This window comes from Mytilus edulis, chromosome 8 (assembly GCF_963676685.1).
Source record: "Mytilus edulis chromosome 8, xbMytEdul2.2, whole genome shotgun sequence".
In the NCBI taxonomy this organism is placed as follows: Eukaryota; Metazoa; Mollusca; class Bivalvia; order Mytilida; family Mytilidae; genus Mytilus; species Mytilus edulis.
Genome location: NC_092351.1, coordinates 44,804,888 through 44,817,513, shown reverse-complemented (window position 1 = coordinate 44,817,513; position 12,626 = coordinate 44,804,888). Strand labels below are relative to the sequence as shown.

The window sequence follows — 12,626 nt, the reverse complement described above, 5'->3', positions numbered from 1 at the left end:
GAATTGCATCAGTTTAACATGCTAAATTATTTGCATTTTATAAGCTAGTCTTATGCATTGTCTTTATAGGTTGCAAAGATGACACGGGTCGTATCAAGGTTGAAATGTTGGGGTCATGCGTCCAAAGGTCACAGCCAAGAAATAAGATCAAGGTCGTTTACACCAGGGTTCAACAGTCGGCGGAGAATCGCCATACTTCCCCAAAGTCAAGAGAACCAATGTGATATTCTAAAGTAGCATTTTAACAGGTAAGACGGTCTAATTCAACATTTTAAATTGGTGACAAATAATGGATAAAAACGTTTCCATAGAAACATGTTGTTGATTTTGATTATGTCACGTATGACACAATGGGATTGACATGTATGTCTGGGATCGAATCATACAATTTCAGTGCATTGTATGTTCAGTTTGAAGTAATAAACCGTAATGACATGAATGCTACTTGTTTATTTAGTAAAAATTATTCATGACATGAAAATGAAAGTTGAGGAAAAATAAAAGGGGGAGGAATTTTACAGACATATGTTTAGTTTAAAACAGGCTGTAAATATCTGAGTGATTGATACAGTTTTATTGAAATTGAATGTTTAGATCCAGCCTATTGTCAGTATTGATATGAGTTCAACAAAAAGTCAATGAATGATAAATATTTCAATATTAAATAGTCAAGCATATAAGACAAACTTTACTACCCTTCAAGGGGTACATGTACTTCCCATTGCCTAGTAAATATAACGGCCATACACAAGCTGCATATGAGGGATTCTCCTGTAGCTTCGTCAGTAGGGCAGGGTTTGCTATGCCAGCAGTTCAGGGGACACACCCGGACTGGTGCAGTGATTAATTTTGGAAGGCAAATCATGCTCTCTTGTAACAAAAGTGGTGGCAAATAAAAAAACATGACGGAAAAAAATGTTAATAAGCCGGGGGATATAATGTTGATAACTTGATATCAATATACATCATTATGATATAATGACAAAACTAACCCTACTAAAATCTAACGTTTGACTGAGGTTCTAGCAAAGGGTCAGCAGTTCATGCTCCACTAGTGGAACTTGTCTTGCAATAAAAAATTAGTTGATAAATCCAATCTGTATTGTAACAATTGTGGTAAAGAAGGCCAGGGTATAGTGGAAAAACTTACTATATATTCCAACATAACAACAATTTCATTCATCATGTTCATATAAATATAAGAAAGAAAGAAATATAAGCAAAAAAATACAGAAATAGGTGAGATATCCAATTGAAAAGCATAAAATACATGTAGGGGGTCTCATTGGGGTAAGCGTGTTGTGGGATTGCAGATTTTTAGTAAGCATGATATGTGAAAGTAAAAATTTTGTGCTGTGAAAACAGGAAATGAAGTCTAGCCGGACATGGGAAATTACAAAAAAATGAGTATTGCTTGTATGTACATACATGACATAGTGTAAGCGGGATACAGAAATCTGACAAAACAGTAAGTGGGATCTGGGATCAGACCCCCCCCCCCCCCCCAATGAGACCCCCATGTACATTTGTACAAGTCATTTTATGGTTGTTGATTTTCCTTTATACCATGATGTACACTGTCACAGTTCATTGCTGTTGCATCAACAATAATCTCAAGTGGTAAACAATTCACTATGAATAGATATGAAGTGTAAATGTAAACTCTGTGATTTAAATGACAGCAACCCTGCAATGTCATTACAGGACCTTTAACAATGAACAAATGGAGAACACAACCAAATCAAATTGTAGCTTCCTTAATTGAGTATTTTTTTATCCTCTTTTGTGTTTGAGAAAAAACCAAAGAAGATAGAGAGAGAAACTAAACAGGCTTACTGATAACAAAACAGATTTCTGTTATACATGTAAATTTTATTGTGAGTTGTTTACAATGTTGGTGAGTGATGCAGGCCTCTAGTTTTTGTCCCCATGTGACATGTTGCATAGAACTTAGAAATTCTGTCTGAATGAGCTCTCTGTGTACAATGTACATCTTTTGCTAGATTTTTATGAAATTTATATTATAAACATTGATAAACATTGTTTTGGAAAAGTTAGATAAATTCAATAATCAGTGCTGATCGGCTATTTCTAAAATAGCTATACCCCTTGGAAATATAAATGATATGGACAATAATAGTTAACACTTATAGTTATTGCCCTTTTGTTTTAAAACTATTTGATATATAATTGTTCAATTGTTAATATACATTGTATCTTATTTCAGCAAATGACTTCACATAAACACAGTGGTGAAAATACAGATATAGTAAAGTTTCTTAGCTGTGAAATTTGTGATAAAACTTTCAACAGGCAAGCTACATTGATAAGACATACACAGACAGTTCATGGACCAATGATAAACTGTGTCCATCCACAATGCAACTATGCGGCCCCACAGAGCCGCACCAATCAGCTTCAGCAACATATGGCAAGAGTTCATGATCTGCATTATTACAAAAGTGGCTCTATAGGTGTATCAAGAGAAGAAGAAATGTCTGACCCAAGAATGGTAGGTACAAATGTATCATATAAGATGTTTCAGCCATATGGGTCCGGATGGGGCTTACAGACAAAAAAAAATTGTTGTAAAACTGCAGAAAAATAGAAAAAAAATAAACGATAGAGAAAAATAGAAAAAAATGATCATAGGTTGGTTAACTTAAATCTGGAATTTCAAGTACAATTAAACATTCCTTTCATAGACAGATAAAATAGACACATTACCGCTAATCTTTATTTATCGTCGGTATATATATGATATACAAAACAAGCATGACAAGGTTCAAACATAATCTCTTGGTTGATTTCAAATCCAATATAAAAAATGCAATGATATAGCAATATATTGTCATACTTATCAAAACATACACACACTGTCACATGCATATATGTATACAATAAAATATAGAAAGCAAATGCTTGTCAAGTATTTTCAGACAACTTTTTATCCTGCAATTCACCACTTTAATTTTCTTTTTTTCAGAGTGAGGAGGATAAAGAGAGAATTTGTTTTACATTGCGAGATTCAGTACTGAATCTGTGTAAAGAAAACTACAACAGTGCAATAGAAGTGGATGGACTTATCTGCATTTCTGTATTAAATTCAAAGGAACAACATGTAGTTAAGATTCATGATTTATTAACTGAAAAAGGACAGCTATTTACAAGTGTTAACACTTTAACCAATCAAAAAACAAGTACCAACCAACGTAAAACACGAGCAGACTTACACAATAATAAGACTAACAGTCAGGTTGATCCCAAGGTAGTTGTTTGGAATTCTGGGTCTCAAAGTAATAACCAGAGTGCCCCAAAACAACAGTCATCATCTTTATCTTCTAGCAGTAGTAGAAAAAAAGTTCCATCTCGTGTTACACCTGAAAATTCAGCAAGATTTCCGTTTTTAGTGCAAACTTTGCAAGAAAATCATAGAAATCGTGCTTCAAGTGCTAGTCCTACTTTATCATCAGTTAATCCAATTCCACAACAAAGAGAGAGCTTGTATGGGAACATGGCTCCAAGTCCATCAGTTATGGACAGTGAGAGGCCTGCATCTAGTCTTTTAAAAATATTGTCATCTCATAAACAAAAACAGACACAACAATCTGAACAAGAGAGTATCGAAAAGGTGGAACAAAATAATGTAAATGACACTGGTGAGCTGATGATGTCAGTGAAAGAGGAACCAGTAGAAGAGGAAATGACTGATCAAATGGCAACCAGTCATGACATGGGAGATAACTTTAAAGAACAAGCAATTGAGAAATCCGCTATTATCAATGTTAAGAATGAGCCTGTATGGAATGAATTAGATTATGGAGGAACTGCCAATACCTCTAATCTTGATTTTGGAGGGTGTACTGATAAAAATAACAAAGACAGCATGAATGAAGTTACGTCTAGTCAGAATGAACCACCTCAAAGTAGTTCCAATTCTATATTGGCTAAGATTTTAAATGGAAAGGAAGAAACATATACAAAAAATCGTAAAGCAGCAGCCACCTCTGCACCAAAGTCAAAAACAGAACCCCAAACTCCTCAACAAACTACTGAAAAGAGTGATGACCCAGATAGTTCATTACTTTACCGTCTTCCTTTTGCAACATTCCAGGACCTTTTTCCGAGTGGTCCAGCCGGAGATATGCAGATGTCGCAACACTCTGATGTCAGCCAGTCGTCTTCTGAAGGCAGAGGCCAATCAAAACAATCGAAACCATCAGGTTTTCAATTTGACACAATAGTGAGGAAAATGTTAGAGGAAAAATCATCTGCTAGAGGGAAAAGACAACCACCAAGAAAAAAGAAAAAGACTGTAGTTTATGATGAATCGGCAGATTTCAGTAGTCAAGAGGAAGACTTGGATTCTCTAAATGAAAATAGTGACAAAGAAGATGATGTTTACACTCCGTCTGGAAAAGAATTAATGGCTGATATAGATGAAACAGAATTTACAATGTCACTACGTAGGAAACCACCAAAGAGAAAGATGAAGAGTAGATCTGTTGCCGTCAAATCAACAACAAAAACTGCTAAGATGGCAGATCAAACAACAAAAACGGCTAAGATGGCAGATCAAACCATGAAGACAGAAGCAATAATAGATGTTCAGGACATGGATGTGGATCAAAGTCACTATAGATATGCCTGTTATCACTGTCAATTACGGTTCAGTGATCGTGAAGACCGTGACAAACACGAAGAACAAAATTGTATTAATGAACTAATTCTTTGTGATGTTTGTAAAGGTTATTTTGCTAATACTACATCAAGAAACAAACATTTATTTGAAGTACATTCTGTTTTACCAGATGAACAAAAAGACGAAATTCAAGAGAGGCGGGAAGGGGCAATGGATGAATTTAAAACAATAGCACAAAATCCGTATGAATTTGAAACATTAAAGGACTGTGAAAGAAATGAGAACTCTGGCCTAACCATTGAAAGTGTTGGTTCAATAAGTCAGCCTCACTTTGATATGGAGGCGTCGTCTGTAGATACTCCCATGGTTACAGGTCTAGTTACAAAATTTATTGTACCATATTGTGTTCAAAATGAAAAGAACTTTATAAAATGTCCCTTGTGTATAAGTGTGTTCTCAGACACTAAAACAAAGGATGAACATCTCCGTTGGCGACATAGAATAGCCAATCAAATTGATAATGGTGATGGAACTGTATCTTGCCAAATGATTGAAAAGAAACCTTCTAAAACTCCACCAGTGTATGTAACATTTGAACAAAATCAAAACAATTAAATACTTAAATTTTTGATGGTACTGGTAGGTAACAGTCTGTACAAATTACTGTGGAAAAAAACTTTCAAAACCACATAAACATGACTAATGAAAGGAATCAAATTATAACAGTTGAAAACTGAATGATAATGGTTTTTGGGTAATGGTTGTCCAATGGTAGAAGTTACTGATATATCATGTATTAATATATATTGTTTTATGTAATAATTTAAGAGTTTATCCATAAAAGATTGGTGAAAAGTCTACAATGGCATTATGCTAAAGGGAAGGTACTGTTAAATTCCTGCTATGATTGGTTGAATCAAATGTCCTTTCTGTTTTTAACATGTTTAAAACATGAAAATAATATTTTTTCTATCAGATGGTATCCCTATAAATCATGCACCTTTTCTTTCTACTTACACCATGTACACATAATACACTTTTAATGATATAGACCTTCTATGAACTTGTTTTTTTATGTGTTGACCTTGTTAAAACTTTTTTTGTAATATTTATTTTATTTTTTGAAACTATTAATTCATAGAGAATTAAGTGAATTTGTGATGTTTTGCCAATCTGAAAAAATGCAGAGCTGTGTCCAAGTTAGTTTACATGGATCTGAGAATGCTATGTTTTTGTTTGTTATACATGTAAAAGCATTTCTAATGCGAAATGGATAATGCGATTTAGCAAATTCGAATTAAAAAAGAAGAGTGTGTTAACGCGATTAGCATATTCAATTTGGATAAATGTAAGTGTGAAAGAGGCATTATTACATATTTTAAGTTTTCATTTTGTCTAAAAGTGCATTATTATTGTTGATTAATTTTGTATTTTTGTTAGTTGATCAAAATTACAATTTAAAATGCACACTTCTTTTTCTTAATTTCAATTATTGTATTGCCATAAAGGAGAAATGGCTGTTTATCCCATAAATTGTAAGCATTTAATGTTATGCAATTTAATGATATTATTTTTTATTTAATACTCCAGCCTTCCCCCAAAAAAATGTTTAAAGATGATAAAAGGCTCTTTAAGATATTAGATATGACATCATTAACCAATAATTAGTGTATTTTGCTTGTCAGAGACATTAATTTTAGGACAAGTTTTAGATCAAATTCGACAGGCATTTTTTCTTCTAAGGTTAAATTCCTAAAAAATGTTTAGCATTATAAGTGTACATCCATTTAGAATATTTCATTCTCCATACTTGTAGTTTGGAAAATGTGGGTCAAAAAGTTGTAACAATTTAAAAAGGAAAATAAAAAAAAATCTTACCTATGGAAATTGATAACTTGGATTTGGCTTTAATAAGATTAGATGATTTCAGGTAACAAAATGAACTCTTTTTTAATTCTTGCGATTTTATAAACATGACAAAATATACCTTGGTCAATTTACATTATTATCTAAGAAAATTATCTCCCCCTTAATTTATCAAATTGTTGAATAAGTTATCTCCCCTGGCAATTTCACTTTTTTTTTTTTCTTTTTTTTTAAATATATGCAATTCCAGTCTCTGGTGCTTAATTTCTATCTATTTTGTTCACTTCGACAAGAATGCATAGTGATAGTAGGGATGTGAGATCAGCAACAGAAATTAAATAAGTTAATTGTTTTGTGGATATATTTAGAATTCTCTGATCACTAGAATAAAAGAGAAAACAATGATAAATTTTTGGTGAACTATATGTCTAGATCATGTTCAGTGTTTCTCTTAGTCCATGTTTAATTAACCTGAAAGATATTGGTTTTTGACAGAAAGTTTGGTGGTAATTAAATTTAAAGGATGGGTGCGTATATAGAGAAGATGAGAGTTTCAAATTTTAAATGAATGGGGCAACAACGTATGCATAAGGTTCCTTTATTATAAATCTTCTAGCAAAGACACTGATGTAAAGGAGTAAGTTCGGTAAGGGCCATATTTGGCCCCAATTATAAAGTTCATAGTTACAAGGTAATACATGTTTAAAGTTGCCCTAAAGACATGTTAGAAAGTTAAACAGAACTGTTTTTGTCAAAGTTTAATTCTAACACGTTGATTTTTACATCCAAAAAAGGTCAAGATAAGGGATTTTGGTGAAATGTGACAAAATCAGCTAGATTTCAACCAAATAAAGGACCAGGAAACATAGAGCGCAGGCGTCGACAAGCTTAAGATTCAAATATGACATGTGAAATGTCTTCACAAACAATATTTTAAAAGATCTTTGTTGTCGACATATGCGCTCAATGTTTCCTGTCCAATAATCTATGGAAATTCTACCATTTTCGTTGATATTTTCGTGAAAAATCAATATGAGTACAACTTGTGACGTCATAATGAAACGCAGAAACGTAAAATTTTCAACAAAATGGGTTATATCCTAGCTAGTCAATGTATTAGCTATAATTTATCGTGATATTGGTCGATAAATACGAATTTTAAATTTATGCTAAAAAAGGGGGCCATTTTGGGACTTTATCGAACATACTCCTTTGTGCAATTATATCATTTTATGCATTCAACAAGTTCAACATCACAATTATATTGATTTATGAAACATGCAACATATTTAAAAGTAAACGACTCAAAAATTAATATTGTTTTTATGCCCCACCTTCGATAGTAGAGGGGCATTATGTTTTCTGGTCTGTGCCTCCGTTCGTTTGTCCGTTCGTTCGTCCCGCTTCAGGTTAAAGTTTTTGGTCGAGGTAGTTTTTGATGAAGTTGAAGTCCAATCAATTTGAAACTTAGTACACATGTTCCCTATGATATGATCTTTCTAACTTCAATGTCAAATTAAAGTATTGACCCCAATTTCATGGTCCACTGAACAAAGAAGAAGATAGTGTGAAGCTCAGGTTAAAGTTTTTGGTCAAGGTAGTTTTTGATGAAGTTGAAGTCCAATCAACTTGAAACTTAGTACACATGTTAACTATGGTATGATCTTTCTAATTTTAATGCCAAATTAAAGTATTGACCCCAATTTCACGGTCCAGTGAACATGTAAAATGATAGTGCGAGTGGGGCATCCATGTACTATGGACACATTCTTGTTTTTAGCTCACCTGGCCTAAAAGGCCATGTGAGCTTTTCTCATCACTTGGCGTCCGTCGTCGTCGTCTGTCGTCGTTAACAATTTTTCAAACATCTTCTCCTCTGAAACTACTGAATGGATTTGAATGAAACTTAACATGATTGTTCCTTAGTATATCCTGCACAAAATATGCGCTTCGATTTTTGATCCGTCAAAAAACATGGCCGCCGTTACTTAAAATAGAACATAGGGGTCAAATGCAGTTTTTGGCTTATATCTCAAAAACGAAAGCATTTAGAGCAAATCTGACATGGGGTAAAAATGTTCATTAGGTCAGGATCTATCAACCCTGAAATTTTCAGATGAATCAAACAAACCATTGTTGGGTTGCTGCCACTTAATTGGTAATTTTAAGGAAATTTTGCAGTTTTTGGTCATTATCTTGAATATTATTATAGATAAAGATAAACTGTAAACAGCAAAAAAGAACAGCAAAGTAAGATCTACAAATAAGTTAATATGACCAAAATTGTCAATTGACCCCTTAAGGGGTTATTGTCCTTTAATGACAATTTTTCACAATTTGTTCATCATATTTGCTTACTTTAAAAAATCTTCTCCTCTGAAACTACTGAATGGATTTGGTTAAAACTTAGCATGGTTGTTCCTTAGATTATCCTGCACAAAGTGTGTGCTTTGATTTTTGATCCGTCAAAAAACATGGCCGCTGTTACTTAAAATAGAACATAAGGGTCAAATGCAGTTTTTGGCTTATATCTCAAAAACGAAAGCATTAAGAGCAAATCTGACATGGAGTAAAAATGTTCATTAGGTCAATATCTATCAGCCCTGAAATTTTCAGATGAATCAAACATCCAATTGTTGGGTTGCTGCCACTTAATTGGTAATTTTAAGGAAATTTTGCAGTTTTTGGTCATTATCTTGAATATTATTATAGATACAGATAAACTGTAAACAGCAAATATGATCAGCAAAGTAAGATCTACAAATAAGTCAATTTGACCAAAATTGTCAATTGACCTCTTTAGGAGTTATTGCCCTTTAAAGACTTTTTTCACAATTTGTTCATCATGTTGACTTACTTTAAAAAATCTTCTCTTATGAAACTGCTGTATCAATTTCAGCCAAACTTAGGCTAAATGAGTTTCAGAGTTTCAGAGTATCTAGTATAAATTTTATATTTCATTTCCTTGTATGTCAAGAAACATAGCTCCTATGGCTAAAATAGAACATAGGAGAAAATGATTTTTTTTTGCTTTTGAAGAAAATAGGACGATTCAAAGAACATTTAAATAAATTGAAAAGCCAAAATAATCATTGATGAGAGATTAAACCAAAAAAATTCAGGTGAGCGATTCAGGCTCTTGAGAGCCTCTTGTTTCTAGAACAGTTTATATACAATATATCAGGATTTGATTAATTTGATTATATCTTTGTTAAATTGTACATTTTCATTTCTGATGTTTATTTTCTTTCAGTAAATAATTATAAGATATAAATATTTACAGTGATATTTTATTTGTTGGTTGTATATATGTTGAGATTATACTTATTTTTTTGTTGTAAATACGGTATATGTTAACTAATTTTTGTTAAAGAGATGTTCTAAATGTTCATAATAAAAGTTAATATTGTTAGTGGCTGTAGTGCTTCTTATAAACTGACTACATCAGTACAATAGATATTAAAATTGAGAATGGAAATTGGGAATGTGTCAAAGAGACAACAACCCGACCAAAGAGCAAAAAACTAGGCCACCACAACTAGCCTATACAACTCAATGGCCTAGTGAGCTTTTGCAATCATTTAACATCCTTTTAATGTTGTTACTACCTACATGGCAAATTTAAACAAAACAAGGGATTACAATTGAGTAGAGTGAGTCTCATTGGGGTCTAAGCATGACGCGGGATTGCCAATTTTTTGTAAGCGTGACACGTGAAAGTCAAATTATTGTGCCCTGAAAACGGGAAATGAAGTCTAGCGGGACATGGGAAATTACAAAAAAATAAAAATTGCTTACATACATAGGGTAAATGGGATATGGGAATCTAACAAAACAGTAAGCGGGATCTGGGATCAGGACCCCCAATGGGACCCCCAGTAGACCGTCCTTGAAATGAGGCCTCATTTGTGATGTTTGTTCTGTTAAAAAAAAACAACAATATTATTGGTTTTGATGGCTTAATTTTAACCAAACTTGACAGAGATGTCTCTACAAGGTACATACAGAGTACAGTTACTTGTGAACCTTTCCTTCATTCAATATGGCTAGTTTGGCCTTTTTTCGATTTTTAATTGGCTGAAAATAGAAAAGTTCTGAAGAATTTAAATGAATCAATTGAAACAAACTTAATAGACATAATCCTGCAATTGACTTTACAAGTGTTATTATTTTGAAATGGATTGTAAATTTCAAAATTGACAACAGTACTTTCAAAATACCAATAAGCTTAATTGATAGTACAAAATTGGGCTCATATCCATATTGCATGAACATGTTCTTGTCCTAAACATGCATTTAATTTGAGACTGGATGCCATCCATCATCATAATCACACAATTTTAGATGTTTTTGGAAAATGGAAGCAACACAAAAGAAGGGAAAACTGTTTCTCTGCTTTTAAAAAGCAAGTGGAACAAGCTAAGTGTATTAAATGTCTGTGAACTAAGCTATTTTCACTACCTAAAGACATTACACAATTATGAAAACAAGAGTCCACATGCTGAAATGTCTCACCTTCTTTACTAACCATTGTTATTATGTAGATAGTCCTATATATACATCTTAACTACAACTTTAACATAAAATTAACATGATCCAAGAAAATGAGGTCAAGTTCATATAAACCAAACTAGAAATACATGTACACCTTACAATCATTCAATACACTAAATACAGATGACCTATTGATTTTAGTTTCTAAGAAACACTTAACCAAGAAAACCAAACATTGACCAATAAACCATGAAAATTAGGTCAAGGTCAGATGAACCATGCTAGGCAGACATGTAAAGCTTACAATCCTTCCATACAACAGATATAGTTGACCTATTTCTTATATTTTAAGAAAAACAGACCAAAACATAAATTTAACACTGAGCAATGAACTGTGAAAACGAGTTCATAGTCAAATAAAACCTGTGAGACAGACATGAACATCATAAAATATTTCCATACACCAAATATAGTTGATGCATATAGTATTAGAAAAAAAAAAGACCAAAAACTTAACTTTGACCACTGAACCATGAAAATGAGGTCAAGGTCAGATGACAGCTGCCAGCTAGACATGTACACCTTACAATCATTCCATACACCAATATAGTAGACCTATTGCATACAGTATAAGAAAAACAGACCAAAACACAAAAACTTAACTATAACCACTTGACCATGAAAATGAGGTCAAGGTCAGATGACACCTGCCAGTTGGATATGTACACCTTCCATACATCAAACATACTAGGCCTATTGCTTATAGTATCTCAGATAGGGTATATTTGGTATGCACATACTAAATATAGTTATCCTACTACTCAAAATAAGAGATAAATTAACATCACAAAAAATCTTTTTTCTCAAGTAGTCACTAAACCATGAAAATGAGGTCAAGGACAATGGACATGTGACAGGTAGAAACTTTGTAACATAAGGCATCTATATACAAAGTATAAAGCATCAAGGTTTTCCAGCTTCTAAAATATATAGCTTTAAAGAAGTTATAGCTAACACAGCGGCTGGATCACTATCCCTATGTCAAGCTTTCTGCAACAAAAGTCACAGGCTCAACAATAAACTTAAACATTGACCAATGAACCATGAAAATGAGGCCATTCTTATATGAACCCTGTAAGACATACATATACACCTTTCAAGAATTCTGCACATCTACTATAGTTGACCTATTAATTAAAGTAAACTGCTTGTATCATCTGTTTTGACCACTTCACTTTAACTAAACTTTGGTCACTTATCCATGAAATGAGGTTAAGTTATGGTGACCCCTACCTGCCAGATATGTTGATCTTGCAAAGAACCAATATAGCAAATATAGTTATCCTATAACTCACAATTAGAGAGTATTTCACATGACATTTTTGTTCTTTCAAGCAATCACTGAACCATTAAAATTGGGTCAAAAAATATGGACATATGTCAACTTTGTTACATAAGGACTTGGGGTAGCTGCATACATATAGTATGAAGTGTTCAAGTCTACTCATTACAATATATAAGGCTTTCTACAAATAGTGTACACACATTGTAATCTCTGCTGGCATTGTACCACTTTCTTTGCAGATGAGACAACATAAATACTATAATATAAACACAATCTAAT

At 32.9% G+C, this 12,626-nt stretch overlaps 1 protein-coding gene across 1 annotated transcript; it reads left to right on the top strand.

Moving 5' to 3' along the window:
* Positions 1–6,903, top strand: LOC139485682 (uncharacterized). Its single transcript, XM_071270320.1, has 3 exons — positions 1–248; positions 2,228–2,512; positions 2,987–6,903. Exons 2-3 carry the CDS (start codon positions 2,231–2,233, stop codon positions 5,255–5,257), a joined length of 2,553 nt encoding a protein of 850 aa, XP_071126421.1. The 5' UTR covers positions 1–248; positions 2,228–2,230; the 3' UTR covers positions 5,258–6,903.
* Positions 6,904–12,626: the final 5,723 nt, after the last annotated feature.